Source organism: Hypanus sabinus, unplaced genomic scaffold (assembly GCF_030144855.1).
Source record: "Hypanus sabinus isolate sHypSab1 unplaced genomic scaffold, sHypSab1.hap1 scaffold_353, whole genome shotgun sequence".
Lineage (NCBI taxonomy): Eukaryota > Metazoa > Chordata > Chondrichthyes > Myliobatiformes > Dasyatidae > Hypanus > Hypanus sabinus.
Window position 1 is genome coordinate 342,844 of NW_026781254.1, and position 19,137 is coordinate 361,980.

The 19,137-nt window shown below is 40.8% G+C and overlaps 1 protein-coding gene across 1 annotated transcript in view; it reads left to right on the forward strand.

The window, feature by feature from the left end:
- Positions 1 to 19,137, forward strand: part of LOC132388575 (NACHT, LRR and PYD domains-containing protein 3-like) — a 141,411-nt gene that overhangs the window by 98,846 nt on the left and 23,428 nt on the right. The window contains exons 9-11 of the mRNA XM_059960949.1: positions 1,614 to 1,700; positions 1,847 to 2,017; positions 2,167 to 2,337. Of these exons, the coding sequence (XP_059816932.1) occupies positions 1,614 to 1,700; positions 1,847 to 2,017; positions 2,167 to 2,337 (429 nt within the window). The remainder of the gene's footprint in view (positions 1 to 1,613; positions 1,701 to 1,846; positions 2,018 to 2,166; positions 2,338 to 19,137) is intronic.

The following is a 19,137-nucleotide window of genomic DNA, read 5'->3' on the forward strand; positions in this document are numbered from 1 at the left end:
TTTATGCTTGGGGTCATTGTCTTGCTGGAAAACAAATCTCCCAACTCGCAGTTCTGTTGCAGACAGAATTAAGTTTTCATTCAAGATTTCCCTGAAGCTTTCTGCATTATTTTTAAATTCTTCACTCACAAGCCTTCCGGGGCCTGCTACAGTGAAGCAGCCCAATGGCATTATGCAGCCACGGCCATGCTTCATGGAAGGGATGGTGTGTTTTTGATATTGTGCGGCGTTTGACTTAGACTAAACATGGCCCTTGGTCAGACGATCAAAAAGCTCAATTTTGGGTTCATCAGGCCATAGAACATTGCTCCAATTGACTTCAGAGTCTCCCACAAAGCAAACTAGCCGAGATTGCATGTGAATTTCCTTCAATAGTGGCTTTCTCTGTGCCACTCTCCCATAAAGCTAGGGTAGCTGAAGCACCCGGACAACAGTTGTTAGATGTGCAGTCTTTCCCATCACAGCCATTGAAGCTTGTGACTCCTCCACAGATGTCATACGCCTCCCGGTAGCCTTTCTCACTAGTCCCCTTCTTTCCCGGTCACTCAGTGCTCTCGGCAGATATACAGCTGTGCCAGGTTTTTCCGTTCCTTGATGATATACTTAACTGCACTCCAAGTGATATTGACTGACCCTGATTTTCATTTTGTATCCATCTCCTGACTTGTACTTTTCAGTCACCTTTCCACGAAATTGCGTTGAGTGTTCCTGTGTCTGCAGGCTGTAGTTGTTCCCATGATACCGACCACTCGTAGTTGGACCTTCCACGTACAGTCAATCAATTGAAACACGTTGACTCTTCACAGGTGTCCAAAACCAGATCTCCATTAAATAATTATGCGAGTTCTAAAACCAATTAGCTGCACAAATGATTCTTTGACGTGTCATGTTAAAGAGAGCGGCCGTGAAACCTTCTGCAACCAATTATTTTGTATTTTATTTTTGTAATTAATTTGAATCATTTTGTAGAGGTCTGTTTTCATTTGGACAACTTAGATTCTGATTCTCCAATCCGCTGAAAATATTTTCACTGTATCTCAGTTGCGCTTTATTCTCAGATCACAGGAAACCAGTAGCGGGTCCTTTCTCACTGTAGTGCCTCTGAGTGGAAACAAAGAATATGAGTCTTTTCAGGGAGGTGACGTTGGAAAATTCCACTAAATTGCTTGCACTTAGAAAATTTGTTGAGAGAGCCATATCATGAAAACCCATAGCTGAAAGGAATACCTAATGGAAAACACAATGAGAGAGAGCTATAGGTGTTTTGTAAATAATATGGAATCACATCATAATCATTTAATGGTATTAATTATCACATTCATAAAACATAGAGTAACACTGAGACGAGTTTCCCAAATGTGGATTACTGATCACTGACCTCCTTCCGGATTATTTGGAGGATAAAGCTGAAAGAGGTTATCATGCTAGCAGAAATTTCATTTAATGACGAGTGATACCTCAAGGATACCTCGGTCAGGGGAATTCATAGGGAGTAAATTTAGAAATCTCGATTTCTAAATATCTCAACAGTTGACTTCTTTAACTATAATATTTAGATGATATTAATCAGGCCTGCTGTTTGATAAGTTTGTTTCTCTCGTTCCGTCATTTAGACTGGGCCGCAATAAGATAGAAGATTCTGGAATGTTACTGATATCTGAGGCACTAAGGAAACCGAGATGCAAAATACAGAGACTGGGGTAAGTACCGGGGGAAATTGAGTTTACAGTCACTGGGTGTCTGACCCTGAAAATTAATGTGATCGATCATTGCGTAACTGATTAACGCCAGAGATTTGCACATTCACCTGTCTGTACCTTTCACTTTCACTCTGTCTCTTCTCCAGGCTTGACAATAACGGTCTCACAGATTCCTGCATTAAGGAACTTACCTCTGCTCTCGGTGTAAACTCCTCGCTGACCGAACTGGACCTCGGCGATAATAACCTTGGCGATTCAGGAATAATACTATTGTCTGAAGTGTTGAGGCAACCGAATTGTAAATTGCAGAAGATGGAGTAAGTACACGATTCTGACTATTTGTATTCACAGTCCAGTCTGCCTGCCACTGAACATTAAATGAGAATTTCTATTATCAGTGAGATCTGCAAATATCTTCCGTGCTCTTCTTCCTGACTCCTTTTCATTACCCCCTTTTCAACTGCAGGTTGTATTCTACCGGTCTAACAGATTCTTGCGCTGAGGTCCTCTCCTCCGCTCTCATGAAAAATATCTCCCTGGTCGAGTTGGACCTGGGTTGTAATGAACTGGGAGATTCCGGGGTGAAGCACATCTTCATGGCTCTGCGAAATCCATCTGGAAAGCTGCAGAAACTGTGGTAAGCAGGAGAGTGCGAGACATGGGAGAACATGTCCTGAGCACTATTCCCCAAATGACCGAGATGCTACTGCACAGCATCAAAGCTAATACTGTAGACAACACATAGAAGTCAGGCTGAATTCAAAACGGGCGTTGAGGCTTTAGAAAGGGTTTGTTTAGGGAGTAGATTTAATCTGGAATAATCTCTTATAACGTAACTTTATTTGTGTAAAGTGAAATTGGCTCTGACACGAGCAAATTCTTGATAGGGATAAATAGCAACCTGGCAGAAAACAGGCGATAATGAAACATAAATTTAGACTAAATAACACCATTTGTCAGAATACAGTGGGACGCATTTTGTGAAAACTTTAATGTTCCTGTACCACTATTTCTGTACAATATGTTTACACTTCTCTAAAATGGTATTTGTTTTATTATTGTAATGTGCGCTGAACAGCAACGATAATTTTTCTTTGCTTGTATCTGCGTGTAATGTGGAAGGATCGTTGCAAACATAAGATTATCTATGCAGCACAAATGGGGAAAAGCAAAAAAATACTGCGCTGCATTTAAAGAAGAAGTGCAGTACAGGCAGGCAGGCAAAAAAAGTGCATGGACAAGAGCGCGGTAGATTGAGAGATTAAAAGTAATGATTTTTGTATCAGGCCACTTTATGATTCTTACGGCAGTGCGAAAGAAACTCTCCTTAAATAGTTCTCATCTGTGACATTGGGAAACATTTAGTTAACATGAAAAAGAGCTTTTTCTGAAGTTCGGAGAGGAGGGGACTTCAATCAGATCCACTGAACGAGGGTGAAAACTACAGCAAGTCACCGCAACAAATCAGTATTTTGGATTGATTAGTAAGAGCAAATTAAAGGAATGAGTTATCATTACAGAATCAAACTGGAGATTAAGAATGTAATAAGGGTTCTAATAATTGTTGTAGGAACTCGAGTTACACAGTGCAATTTACTGTGACGTTCAAAGAAAAAGTATCTTCCAAAGTTTGAAAAGTAAGTTCATGTTTACTCTATTGGTGGGATCTCCACGGAACTCTGTGTTCTGACAGTTTGTATTGATCAAAGCAGTAATATAGATAATTATCAAATTTTCTGTTTAAAGGTTGGTACGGGCAAGCGCAGCGGTTGTCGTCAGAGAGCACATAGTCAGAGTGGTGACCTTGAGGCTTTAGCTCTTCGAGGATTCATTGCAGAGGGGCTTCATTCAAAGGAAAACAAAGGAAATGAAAACTGATTTTCCCCTTCTCTTATTTATATCTGCTCAGCTAGGACAGTAGAGATACCAGGTAGTATAATAAATTGCCTCTCTTGCGGGATTTGAGAAAGAAGGGAGACTTTCAGTATTCCTGACAACTGTAACTGAATGAAGCTCCAAAAGGAGTTGGAGCTGGAACTGGGCTGAGAAGTGGCCCATGGAGTTCAACGCAGATAAGTGCGAAGTGGTTCATTATGGTAGGTCAAATATGATGGCAGAATATTGTATTAATTTTAAGAGTCTTAGCAGTGTGGAGGATCAGAGGGATCTTGGAGTCCTAGTCCATAGGACACTCAAAGTAGCTGCGCAGGTTGACTCTGTCGTTAAGTATGGTGAGATTATATAAGACAATAGTAAGACCGACTTTGGAGTAATGTGTGCAGTTTTGATCACATAATTACAGGAAGGATGTTAATAAAGTTGAAGAGTGCAGAGGAGGTTTACAAGGATGCTGCCGGGACTTGAGAAACTGAGATACAGAGAAAGGTTGAATAGGTTAGGACTTTATTCCCTGGAGCGTAGGAGGAGAAGGTGTGATGTGATAGAGGTGTACCAAATTATATGGGTATAGATAGAGTAAATGCAAGCAGGCTTTTCCCAAAGATGCTAAGGGAGAAAAAATAAAAAAAAAACAGAGGTCATGGGTTAAGCGTGAAGGGTAAAAAGTTTAAAGTGATCATGGGGGGGGGGGGTGTTCCTTCATGCAGAATTTAGTGGAATGAGCTGCAAGATGAAGTGATGAATGCGGACTCACTTTTGAAATTTAAGAAAAACTTGGACAGGTATATAGATGAGAGGGGTTTGGAGGGATATGGCCCAGGTGCAGGACAGTGGGACCAGGCAGAAAAATGGTCCTGCACAGCCAAGAAGGGCCAACAGGCCTGTTTCTGTGCTGTAATGTTCTAGGGCTCTATGGTGTATTGGCCTTCATCAAACTTGGAATTGAACTTAGGAGCCGAGAGGTAATGTTGCAGCTATATAGGACCCTGGTCAGACCCCACTTACAGTACTGTGCTCAGTTCTGGTCGCATCTCTACAGGAAGAATGTGGAAGCCATAGAAATGGTGCAAAAGTGATTTACAATGATGTTGCCTGTATTGGAGAGCAGGACTGATCTGATAGAGACGTATAAGATGATGATCGTGTGGATAGTCAGAGGCTTTTTCTCAAGGCTGAAATGGCTGCCACAAGAGGGCACAGGTTTAAGGTGCTTGGGAGCAGGAACAGAAGAGATGTCAGAGTTCAAGTATTTTAATCAGAGAGTTGTGAGTGTGAGGAATGGGCTGCCGGCCACGGTGGTGGAGGCGGATACGATAGGATCTTTTTAAGAGACTTTGGATGGGTACATGGGGCTTAGAAAAAAAGAGGGCAACGGGTAACCCTAGTAATGACTAATGTAGGAACATGTTCGGCAAAACTTTGCGGTATTTTGTTATGGAATTTCAATCTTTTGAACTCCCGACCATTCTGGAGGCTGGAGGCTGGGGTGTTGATAGGACAGAAAGAGAAATAATTATATGCAAGGTGCAGAACGAGAAAACTGGGTGACAGTCAGGAAGGGGAAAGGAGTGAATGAACTAGTGCAGAGTACCCCTGTGGCAACACCGTCAACAATAGAAACATCATGTATGATACTGTAGGGGGAGGGATGACCTACCAGAGGAAAATCACAGTGGCCATGAATCTGCCTCTGTGACTCAGAAAGGAAGCGGAGAAGAGGCTCACTGTGGTGATAGGGGCTTCGTCAGTTACGGGAATGGATAGGAGGTTCGGTGGACGAGAACGATATTCAGGATGCCTCCCAGTTGCCAGGGTCCGCGATATTTGGGATTGAGTACTCGGCATTCTTAAGTAGAAGGCTGCAGAGTAGTTGCTGCATAGGGAGTTCAGCGATATGGGTGTTACAGGGTTGAGATCTCAGGATTGTTCCCGCTGCCACGTGTTACTGGAACAAGAACAAATAAGCTTATACTATAGGAGGGAGGACATAGGAAAGTTAGATCATTGAGTTCTCTTTCACTGTATAGAAGGGGCGGTTTGCACCTGAACTGGAGCGGGACTCATAGTCTAGCGGGAAGGTTTATTAAATCTGTATGGTGGAATTTCAGTGGAATGGGAATCGGTGTGCCAGAGCAGTTAGTGTCGAAGTTGTAGAGGCAGATATTGGTAAGACCACAGACAAACTAAGGAGTCAAAAGGAGGAGCATGGTGCGACCAATGTTCTAAGCTCCCTATATTTCAATGCCAGAACTAACGCAAGAAGTACAGACAATAGCGCTGAAGATGAGGTAGCTGGTTTACAAACAGAGGATATGCGTAATGAGTTGTTGATAGGGCAAATTGCAGTCAATCAGGTGAGTTGCAACATAAAAGGCGGGCAAAATCGAAAATGGAGAAGACAGAACTAAAGATGTTGTATTTTAATGCGGGCAGTATATGGAGTAAGATCAATTAACTTGCAGCACAGTGGTGGATTGGCAAGGAAGATTTTGTAGGTACCACCGAATCATGGCTGAAATATGGTTATAGCTGAACGCTTAATGTCCAAGGATTCATATCGTATCGAACGGAGTGGTAGGAAGGCAGAGGAGTTGTTGTTGCTCTGTTGGGAAATAAAAAATATGTGTGTGTATATGTATATATATATACACACACACACACACAAAATCATTAGAAGAGGTAACATAGAGTTAAAAGGTGCTTAATCATTCTGGAAAGAAGTAAGTAACTACAAGAGTTAAAATAACCTGATCGTGTTGTATGCAGACCGATAGGATGTAAATTACAAATTAAAAACACGGGATAGGGCAATTTTAGAATATTTATATGCAGGTAGATCGGGAAAATCATGCTGGTGCTGGATTATCGGAAGGGGAATTTCTAAAGTGCATACAAGTTTTTCTTTCGAACAATTCATGATGAGCTCACTGGAGTATAGTGCACTCTGGATTGGGTGTTGTACAATGAAGCCGAATTGATTAGAAAGCGTTACGAAGGATGAACAGCTCTGATGGGCAGAAGGGTGCAGAGTTGCCCATGTCCCCCACCCCCGGGAAAATCGCAGACGGTTGCAATTGTTATGCTGCTAATGAGAGAGAGAGATGTGAGGGAAAAACAGGCTGGAATTGGACCATCTGCTACAGATAAGGGAGAGATACAGAAGGGGGAGAGAGGCTTGTTGATTCACCATATTATGACTTCTGACAGATTTATGGCTTCTGAAAGGATTATTTACCTTATACTATTCTGTTCATTAAAATTCCTCAGTGGACAGCCGGAGTGGGCTGGTTTGATGGCCAAAACCGTTCAAAACTCATTGCTCCCTTGAGACCCCGTGAGAAGGGATAAAAGTGAGGTCTGGGGAGACACCCCTCAGACGCACCAGGAGACACACTAGTGAGCACTGCTTGAGTGTTGGAACCCACGTGAAGGTGTGGGGCATCGGAGACAGAACAAAGGATCGGTCAGTTTATCTCACAGTGATATAGCAGGGCCGGTGGGGGCTTGTGCGTGTGTCCGCCCTTGCTTGGGTGACGAGTCCACCACAGAAGAACGGTCCAGCTGAAGAACAGAGGGGTCATACCTGAATGGCCACAACACATCGACGGATCAAGAACGTCAAGGGTTTGCCTGTATGCAGCCGTTACTTCTCGCTCGCGCTCCCTCTCTCTCCAACAATTACAACACAACGACCAACATCTACCTCAGCACGTATGAACTGAACTGAAATTTATATTCACATATGACAATTGATTATCCCCTAGATATTGATAGAGCTTGTTTATTATTGATTCTTATTATACCCACACTTTTAGGTTTAGTATTGCTAACGTGTATTATTTATATATTTGCATTAGATAAAAGAACCCTAAAGGAAAAGTGATATTAATATTATCGCATTTACCCTGAAACTTGAGAAGGAGAGGTTAAAGTAAGATATATTAGTATTATGCTGGGGTAAAGGGAATAACAGAGCCATGAGAGAGGGGTTAACCAGAATTGATTTGAAAAGAACACTGGCCAGGATGATGGTGGAGCAGCAATGACTTCGTGCAATTCGGAATCCGCAGGATCTAAACATCCCAAAGAGGAAGAATTATACTGAAGAAGATATGACACAATCGTGGCTAACAAGGGAAGACAACACCAACAAAAAGGCCAAGAATAGGGTACTTAACAGAGCAAAAATTAGCGGGAATTTGGAGCATTGGGAATATTTTGAAAAATCAACAGAAGGCAACTGACAAGTCACTAAGGTAAAGATGAAATTGGAATGACAGCTAGCCAAAAATATTAAAGAAGATGCCGAAAGTTTCGACAAATACATAAAATGCAAAGGGGAGTTGAGAGAGGATTTTGCAGCGCTGAAAAACACTGCTGGAGAGGTAGTAACGAGTGACGATGAAATGACTGACGGACTGAATATCAATTTTGTGGACGCAGTATGGTGGAGGTTTTAGGTGTCGGGGGCACCAAGTGTGTGAAGTTACCATAACTAGAAAGAAGGTTTTTGGTAAACGAAAGGTCTAAGGAAGATAGGTCACCTGGACCAGACGGTGCACACTATTGAGTACTGAAAGATGTGTTTGAAAAGAACGTGGAGGCATTAGTAATGATCTTACAAAAATCCCTAATTTCGGCAATGCTTGTGGAAGACTGCAAAAATTTCAAATCCAACTTCACTCTGAAAAAAGGGAGACAAAGAAAAGGAAGTATAGGCTAGTTAGTCTGACCTCAGTGCCTGGGAAGATGTTGTCGTCGATTATTAAGAATGGGGTCTCAGGGTACTTGGAGTTACATGGTAAGATATGGCGAAGTCTGCATGGTTTCATCGAGAGCTATCGTCAGAAAAACCTGCTAGAATTTTTGAAGAATTGACAGACAGTATCGACTGAAGGAGGTCTGGTTGATTTGTTGAAGCTATATACCTGGATTTTCAAAGGTCATTGACTAAGTACCATGAGGCTCCTTAACAAGCAGCGATCCCGTGGTATGGAAGGAAAGATTCTAGTATGTTAATGGCAGTGGCTGATCGGCAGGTAGCAAAGAATAGGAATATATGAAACCTTTTCTGGTTTGTTAACAATGACTAATGCTGTTCCACTGGGGTATATGTTGGGACGATTCTTTTCACGTTATATGACAATGATTTTAAAGACTGATTTTTGCAGTTTGCAGGCGATATGAAGATAGATGGAAGGACAGTTAGTTCTGAAGAAGTAGAGATGCTGCAGAAAGGCTTATATTAGGAGAAGGGGCAAGGAAATGGCAGTTGGAATTCAGTCTCGGAATGTATATGGACATGCGCTTTGATAGAAGAAATGAAAGGGTTTTCTAAATAGAGAGAAAATACATAAAAGGCGAATTGGTATCTTTGCTCAAGATTCCCTAAATGTTAATATTCAGGTTGAGTCTGTGGACAGGAAGGCAAATGCAACGTTAGAATTCATTTCAAGTGGACTAGAATATAAAAAAACAATGATGTAATATTCAAACCTTATAAATCAATATTGAGGCCTCCCCTGGATCATAGTGAGCAGGTTTGGGGTCTCAGCTTGAAAAGGATTTGCTGAAACTGCAAAAGAATCAAACGAATTTCAGGAAATGATTTCAGAATTGAATGGCTTGATATTCGAAGAGCGTTTGACGTCTTCAGTCCTGTATTCACTGCCTTTCAGAAATTAAGCAGCAATTTCATTTAAACATATCGAATGCCAAAAGGCCTTGATAAAGTGGATGTGGATAGGATGTTTCCTTTGGTAGGAGAGTCAAGGATGAGAGGACAAAGCCTCAGGGTTGAGGGGCGTCCTTTTCGAATGGAGGTGAGGAATAATTTCTCTAGCCAGTTAGTCTGGCCTCACTGGGTGAGAAGATATTGGATTCGATTGTTAAGGATATGTTTTCAGAGTATTTGGAGGAACATGTTAAATTCGGCCTTTTTCATACCATGTTCCTCAGGGGAAAATCTTGTCTGACGAGATGTTAAAACTCTTTGAATCCATTGAAGAAGTAACATGTGTAACACTCGCTTTGCCTGGTGGTGTGATCTTGGGGGTGATACCCCTCCCGGCTAAACTTTTTTTTTATTTAATTTTTTTTATTAGTTTTTCAAAACATTTTACAAATTAAAAACCCCAAATCCCAATGAGGAACATTAAAAGAGTGCAAAATTAAGCATACAATAACAATATGCTACAAAGGAAGAGAATTTAGCAAAAAAAAGCACCTGAATTAAAGACAAGTAAGTTTAGTGTCCTCCCCAAGCCCCAGAACACAAGAAAAAAAAACAACAGCAACTCCAGACCAACCACAACACAATATAAAGAGTATAAGTCAGGACAGCCAAACTCCCAGAATGTGAATACACTCAGCAACAGAGGGTAATAATGCCTTCTACCAGAAAAAAAAGGAGCTGAAAGCAAGGGACCGATAAGAAAAAAAAAAAACCCTAGTCAAGAGGAAGGTTATGAAAGTACTCGATAAAAGGTCCCCAGTCCTTATGGTACTTTAGATCCGAATTGAGAACTGAATAATGAATTTTTTCGAGGTCCAAACAGGCTATGATGTCGTTAAGCCATTGAGCATGAGTGGGCGGGGCAACATTTCTCCATCTGAGGAGGATCAAGCGTCTAGCCAGGAGAGAGGCAAAGGATAATATTCGGCATTTGGTCGGACCCAAACATAAATCTGTCTCGCCCGAAAAACCAAACAGAGCAATTAAGGGGTTTGGTTCTAGGTGCTGATTCAGAATACTCGATAACATAGTGAAGGCAACTTTCCAGAATTTCTCCAAGCTAGGACAGAACCAGTACATCTGGATGAGAGAGGCCACGCCCCTCTTGCATTTATCACAGAGCAGACTAACGCTAGTGTAGAATCGAGATAGTTTAGAATTAGACAAATGGGCTCTATGAACAATCTTAAACTGTAAAAGGCAGTGGCAAGCACAAAGAGAGGTTGAGTTAACCGATTTGAGAACTGAATCACAGCTCTCCTCAGATAAGGAGATATTTAAATCCTGCTCCCAGGCCATTTTGATTTTATCCATGGGGGCCTGTCGTCAGGCCGCTAGTTTATCTCGGATGATTGATATTAAGTCTTTACCTAGTGGATTCATGGAAAGAAATAGGTCCATAGCATTTTTCGCAGGCATTTCAGGAAAGTTAAGAATTAAAGGAGCAATAAAGAGTCGGATTTGGAGATATCTGTAAAAAATGAGCATTGGGCAGATTGAACTTAACAGAGAGCTGCTGAAAAGAAGTGAAGCGATTATCAATGAAAAGATCTTCAAAATGTCTAATTGCCCTTCCTATACCAAACCTGGAATGCTGAATCGTATGTAGTAGGTAAAAAAAGGTGATTATGAGCAATAGGGCTGGAAACGGAAAACCCCTGGAAACCATAGCATTTCCTGATCTGAGACCATATACGCAAATTGTGTCTAACAAGAGGATTAGCTATTGATCTGGGCAGACTACTAAGGAGTGCAGAGCCAAGAAGTGCAGAGATACATAATTCTTTAGTGGAGCTCAGCTCCATCGCCACCCAGTTAGGGCATTCGGGTTGGCCATGGAAGAAAGACCAGAAGGTAGCGCAACCTATATTAGCTGCCCAATAATACAAACGAAAGTTAGGTAAAGCCATGCCACCCTCTTTTTTAGATTTTTGGAGATGGATTTTATTAATTCTAGAGCGCTTATTCTGCCACAGATATGACAAAATAATAGAGTCTAAGGAATCAAAAAAAGATTTAGAAATAATAATTGAGATAGATTGAAATAGGTATAAAAATTTGGGGAGAACATACATTTTAACAACATTAATACGACCTACCAAAGACATAGATAGAGGTGACCATTGTACCAGACTCTGTTTTATAGCATATGAAAGATTGGCAAAGTTTTCACGAAAGAGATCTTTAAACTTCCTTGTGACTGTAATTCCAAGATAAGTAAATTGATTATGGACTACTTTAAAAGGGAGATCATGAAATGTTAGTTTTTGTGCTTCTTTATTAATAGGGAGAAGTTCACTCTTATGTAAATTAAGTTTATAGCCAGAGTTCTGGCTAAACTGGTCAAGAAGTGAAAACATTAGAGGTAAGGATGTAGACGGATTTGAGAGAAAGAGTAATAAGTCATCAGCATAGAGAGAAACTTTATGCTCAACACCCTCTCTCCAAATCCCAGTCAATTCAGGGCAGTTTCGAAATGCTATCGCCAGAGGTTCCATAGCCAAATCAAAGAGAAAGGGACTTAAGGGGCCTCCCTGGCGGGTGCCACGTATGAGATTAAATACTTGGGATTTCTGAAAATTGGTTAAAACAGAGGCAGTAGGACACAAGTACAGCAATTGGATCCAAGAGATGAAATTTTGGCCAAGGTCAAATTTTTCTAAAACTGCAAAAAGGTAGTTCCACTCTATACAATCAAATGCTTTCTCCGCACCGAGGGAAGTAACACATTCAGGAATCCCAATTGGAGGTGAGTATAAGATATTAAATAGACGCCGAATGTTAAAAAAAAGGGAAACGGTTTTTAATAAAGCCTGTTTGGTCATCAGAGGTAATGGAGGGAAAGACGGTTTCTAATCTATGAGCCAAAACTTTAGCTAAGATCTTTACATCAACATTGAGTAGAGAGATCGGCCTATACGAGGAGCACTCTGTTGGGTCTTTGCCCTTTTTTAAAAGAAGAATAATAGATGCCTCACTGAAAGAGGGTGGCAATTTGCCGTAATTAAACGAGTCAGATAATACTGAAAGTAACTGAGGAGAAAGAAGAGACGAGAATGATTTATAAATTCTACAGGGAACCCATCAGGTCCAGGAGATTTCCCTGAGGACAGTGCAGAAATTGCAGTAGATATTTCTTCTAATGACATAGGCGCATTGAGTTTGGCTTTGAAATCAGATGAAAGTGAGGGGATATTCAGATTCTGTAAAAATTGATCAACAGAGATATTATCATTCAGAGATTCAGAGGAATAAAGCCGAGAATAAAATTTTTTAAATGCGGCATTAATTTCTAAATGATCCGATGTAAAGTTTCCGTTCTCCTTCCGGATCTTTGTAATATGTTGTTTGGCTTTGGAACACCTCAGCTGATTGGCTAGGAATTTACCAGACTTATCCCCATGAATGTAAAAGCGTCTCTTGCTTTCGAGAAGTTGGCGTTCAACAGGTTGAGTGGACAGAAGTTTAAACTTAGTTTGGAGTTCAACACGCTTCTTGTATAATTCAGGGTTCTTAGTTTGGGCATATATTTGATCCAATTCTTTAACCTGGTTAATGAGGTCTAATCGATCTGCACGGGATCTTCTGTTGAGATTTGCTGTGTAAGAGATTATTTGCCCCCTCAGATATGCTTTCATGGCATCCCAGACAATCTGGGATGGCACTTCAGGTGATGTATTAGTGTTAAAATGAAAGGTTATCTGATCCTTAACAATTTTTAAAAAATCGTAATTCGATAGTAAAGTTGAATCAAACCGTCACTGTTTATTCCTCTGAGGGAGACCGGGCAAATTCAGAGAGAGAGTAATTGGGGCATGGTCAGAGATCAGTGTACTCTGATAGTCACAAGAGTGGGCAAATGGAATAAGTTAGTTATCAAGTAAGAAATAATCAATTCTAGTGAAGGTATGGTGAACATGTGAGAAAAAAGAATAATCTCTCTCCGTAGGATGAAGGAAACACCATATATCAGAGGTACCATAATTAGAGAGAAACGATTGGATAGCTAAGGCAGATTTAGTAGCTGGTCTAGTAATCGAGGACGATCGATCCAAATTGGGATCTAACCAACAATTAAAGTCTCCACCCACTATAAGGGAGTATGAGTTTAAGTCTGGTAGTGAGGAAAAAAACCGTTCAAAAAAATTAACATCATCAAAGTTGGGGGCATACAGGTTTGCAAGTGCAACTTTAGTGTTATATAGTTTACCAGAAACAATAATAAAACGGCCATTTATATCAGATATTTTATTATGGAGTTCAAAAGGAATATTTGAGTTAATAAGAATGGAGACTCCCCTAGCTTTAGCAGTAAAGGATGAATGAAAATGCTGACCCGCCCACTTTGACAATAGCTGGGAGTTATCAGAGCAACGAATATGAGTTTCTTGAAGGAAAGCAATGTCAGCTTTGAGTTGTTTGATATGTGAGAATACCTTCCTCCTTCTAACAGGGAGATTCAATCCCTTTACATTCCAGCTCACGAATTTAAGTGCACTAGCCATTATCGATTACTAATGCATAAAAGTCAGAAGGCATATAAAAAGTCAAGCAGTACAATAGCAGTCTGGGAGCAGAGATGTAAACATAGATTCGTAAAATCAACACATTTACATGTCCTGAGCAATAAAGAGATATAATATATACAGTGAATGATGTTGGAACTAGAAAATCCACCCCACCCACACAACCCAAAACTAGACGGCTAACAAAACAAGTAGCTAGCTCAACCAAAAAAAAAAAAATAATCCAAATACAACTTCCAGATCTGTGTCATTAACAGCAGTTCCGTATAAATTCTATAATAAATAGTAACTAGTTTATGCTCTAAAAAACATAACTACAGATTAGAACTCCTTCTGCGGGAATATAAAACTTAATACAGAGAAAATCGGAAGAGGACCAAAACCAACCTGCCAGCGATAAAATTATAGAAGAATAAAGTAAGTGAAAGGAAAAAAAAAGGGGATAAAAAAAGGAGCGGAAGGGGAAAATTATAAATTCAAGACGAGTATTTATCAACCATTTACAGAGAAGAGAGAAAAAAATTCAGAAATTAGAAAAAAGGGGTGAAGAAAAGAAAAAAAGTATAATAAAATAAATAAATATAAAAAGAAGGAAAAATAGATCGGCAATTAAAGTGTGAACCAACAAACAGGAAGGCCTTCACTGAAGTCTTCAAACCTCCAAAACAAGTTAACGTCAGTTGTAGAACTCTGTAGATAAAGTTGTACAACAATAAAAGATAGATTTCACACACACCAAATCCAGGGAGAGATTGTCAACAGCCCTTAGAGTTTCGATGAATAATGTCTGAATGATTCAAGTAAAGTCTGAGTCCAGAAAAAGTAATTTTACTACGAGAAGTACTTATCCACCATTTTAGGAGGTCTGATCCGGTTCCGAAGATGGCTGGATAGCCGGAAGACTTGCCACAAATGCTTCAGCTTGATTGGCTGACTTAAGCGATTTGTATTTCCCAGTGTTAAGTTTGATTCGTAATTCAGCAGGGGAACGAAGCGAAGGTTTAAAACCACGATCAAAAAACACTTTCATTGCGCCTTTAAACTCAGCGCGCATCTTTAAGGTCTGGGGTGCAAAATCTTCCACAAAGCGAATGGTTGTATCCTGGAAAAGAAAAGAATCTGTGCGACGTGCCTCTACGATCAGACGGTGTTTTACCTGGTATTGATGGCAGCACAAGATTACTGGTCGCGGGCGGTTGCCCAGAATTCCGGCGGGAACATGGACCCGGTGTGCCCGTTCGAGCTCAGGCGGGTTCGGGAGCAAATCTTTCCCGAATATCTCACAGAGAAACTCGGCGAAAAACTTCACTGTTGATCCCTGTTCGGTGGCCTCTGGCAATCCAAGAATTCTAAGATTGCAGCGTCTGCTGCGAATTTCGAGATCCACCGTTTTGAAAAGGAGTTTGTTACACTTTTCCTCCAAGCTGGAACAGAGAGTCTCCAAGTATCGAACACGACTTTCTAAATCTTCAGAAGTCGAATCGATGCGAGATAAGTGTTGGGCATGTTTGCCCACCTTGTCGTTGATCTGATCAACCTGGACCTCCAACTGTTTGAAAGCGGTTTTGAATTCCTTTAAAATTTCGTCTCGGAGCTGACCGAGCGCAGCCAGGGTCTCGGCTGAGAGAACCGTAGATTCCTTTCTCCCGGATTTAGAGCTCTTGCTAGACATTGTAAGTTAGAGGTGTTCACAGGCAAGTAAGAGGTACCGAAAAAGTTCCCGAATAAGGTTTAAGAAATGGAGACATTTAGTGCAAAGATAGCGACAGTAACAGAACAAAAGTTCGGAGCAGCTGAGCAATCGCCATCTTACCGGAAGTCCCTCCCAGCTAAACTTAAACCCCTCGTTTGGGTGGATGCTGCACGATGTGTCCCCTGATTCAAAGTAGTACCTCGAAATAACAAGCAGTACACCACATGCTTGTAAACGATTACACTCCATGTGTATTACTATGACTATGGGTTAGTAGAGAAACGAAATATAACAGAAAAGGTGCCAATATTATTGAACTGCCATGTGCACAATCGTTTGAGCTCACGGAACAAAATATTCTTTCCACCGTTCTACCTCCTCCGATCCCCTCAGGGTCCCGAGCACCGCATACACCCCTCGATCGGAGACCGATCCGTCGGCCAGCCGACAGCATCTCCTCGGGTGCGTCTTCTCTTTTCTTCCCCATCGTGGCATCTGGCCAAAGCCAGCGAAACCCACAGCTTTGATACACAAGAAAGTAAAACCTCTCTTCTGTTGCTTAGCAACTGAATTCCAAAGTCCATTATCTCTAGTTATACCCAAACATGCTGCTACAGAGATCTCATTTTATTCTAACACTACAGAGAAGCCATTTTATTAAGAAACTCTTACTCAAGCAGGATAGACAAAGTAGAATTGGTTGATGATGCATACTTGAACTTTCAGAAGATCTTTTATAAGGTGTCATACATGAGGCTATGATACTAAAGGAAAAATTCTTGCATACAGAAAGCGGTGCCTGATCTGCAGGAGCCAAAAACTAATACATAATTAAGGGAACCTTTACTGGCTGGCTGCCGGTGACTATTTGTGTTTCATTGGGATCTGTGTTGAACCCAATTAATTTAATGTAATATATTAATGATTGATAGCTTTGTTACATAGTTTGCGGATGATACCAAGATACGTGGAGGGACAGATAGCTCTGAGGAAGTAAAGAGTCCACAGAAGGACTTTGACAGATTAGAGAAATGGGTAGAGAAGTGGCAGATGGAATATAGCGCAGTGAATTGCATAGTCATGCACTTTGGAAAAAGAAAGAAAAAAGTAGACTAGCTTATAAGTGGAAGAAAATTCCTAAACCGTATCTGCGAAGGGACTTGGGAGACATTGTGCAGGATTCCCTAAAGGTTAATTTTCTTTTTGTGTCACCAGTGACGAAAACAAATAACATCTTAGCATTCATTTTAAGGGAACGATAACATAAAAGCAAAGACTGATCGTTGAGGCTTTATAAAGCACTGATGAGACTTCACTTAGGATACCATAAACAGCTTGGGCTCCTTATTTTGGAAAGGATGGTCTGACGCTGGAGTGACTGTAAAGGAGGTTTTTGAAAATGATTCCAGGATTGAATGTCTTGTTACATGAACCAATCTTTATGGGTGATATAATTGAAGTATATCTAATATCCTCGATGAGCTGGTGGAAGGGATGTATCCTGTTGTGGGAGAGACTAGGACCAGAGGAGACAGTTTCAGAACAGATGGGCGTCATTTTGAAACGAAGATGAGATTAGCAAGAGAATGGTGAACCTTTGGATTCCTTTGCCACAGGCCGTTGAGGAGGCCAAGTATTTTTCTATGTTTAAGTCAGAGGTTCGTAGATGTCAGGGCATGACGGCAATACGAGGCAAAGGCAGGATATTTGTGCTGAGAGGATAATAGTATCAACCATGTGAAATGGCGGAGAAGACTCAATGGGCCAAATTGCCTAATACTGCTCCCATATCTTATGGTCTTATGACAGTGAGAGGCGATGTATTGCTGAGTACAAGATAGAACGTTATGGGAAGTTACTCATTGCAAATGGATTTCAATGAACTTGAGATGAAAAACTAATGATATGGTTTCAACTGAAAATGGCATATAATTGGAAAAGGAATATTCGGAACCTTCGAGACGTCCATGTTAATACGTGTTATTGCTTTGTACTTGTTTAATTTGCGTGTATCTATTTTCCCTTGTAAAGCAACTGCAATGTATTACGTGATTGGCACAACATCTACCCTTTTGGCTACAACATAAAAGAAAGCAAAAATATTCACAATGCAATTCATTTCCAGTACCAATCTATCCTTCCACTTCATCAAACTGTTTATCAACTGCCCATAGGCGCCTAGCTACCAGAAATTCTTCCCGTCATTTCCTCAATACCATTGTTGGGCTATCCTCCTGTCGTTCCATTGTTTGTACTTGATATATGTCATAAACAGTAGAAAACAAAGTTAGTTACTATCCATTCTTCGAGACCTTCACCAGTGACTGAGGATAAAACTAATATTGACGCAATGGCCTTCGTAATATCTTCTCCAGCCAAGGATGTACTCTGTAAGGCCATAGGGATCTACATTCCGATAACAGTAAAAGTGAACATAAATACTGCTTCGTAATCTGATGTCATCCAAAACATCATCATTTGCTTTTCTTATGTCTTGAATAACCATGATTTCCTCTTCGTCAACCGCCAGGAGAAATGTTTTGCTAAAGTCCTATCCGTCTCCAATGGCTAGAAGACTGTTGGCGACTTGCTGCTGCCGCTTAGCCGGTCACTACACTGAGGGAAAGGCTGACGTCATTTGTTCACCGTAGTCCTCTGTCATGAGTCTGTCTTTACATTTGCACACAGGTGTAACCAGTAATAACGATCTTCCACTTCAAGATGTAAGATCTTTGGAGCTTCTGTAGCCGTTTCTGGAACTACGTTTTTACGGCATGAGTTGTAAGCCCCATGTTGAAATCTTGTCTTTTTAAGGCTGGGCCGGGGATCAGTTATGGCAAAGTTTGGAGACGGCCTGTTAATCTATAAAGGAACACCTCGCAAAATGGCTACTGTTCGTATATTAAAAAAAATTAAAGATTTTTTTAGGGTTTTTGTTCTGTTTAACTTTTCACCCTTCGGTTGTCCTTCTATTTGTTCCATAATTGTTTTCTTTTGTTTTAGTTTCATTATATCTTCAAGAGTACTTGAATAGCTCTCTTCAACCAGGGTTCCATGAAATTTCCAGGTTTGCCGCAGCCTAACAGGAACATATCGTTTCAGACTCTTAGAAAATAGAATATAGAAGAGTACGACACAGGAACAGGCCGTCAGGCCAACAAAGTTTTGACGAACCAGCTAAAAAAACAAAATAAAAACACCTAAACACCAATTGCCCCATCCTACTCCATGTCCATCTGCCTCCCACATTCTTGTACAGTATCTATAATCATGCTACTTGTTCTTCATTCTGTTTCCTTCAGTTGCTATTTCAATTAATCTCTGCTGCATCGTGCCTAAATTGGCCATATTGTTTTCTGCATATTATGGGTCCCTATCTTGTGACACTCTCCTATGCATTCAGTTCACTATCTTAAAAAGTAATAGAACCAATTACGTTCACTCAAGTTGAAGTGCTTCGTAACCGCCACTTCAGTATGTTTTTTCTTTACATGGACACGTACCCTAGAAGGTGTTCAAGTCTTGCACAGACCTGAATTGAAATATCTGGGGCCAAAAACTTCTCTGGACCCATTTCAGAATTTC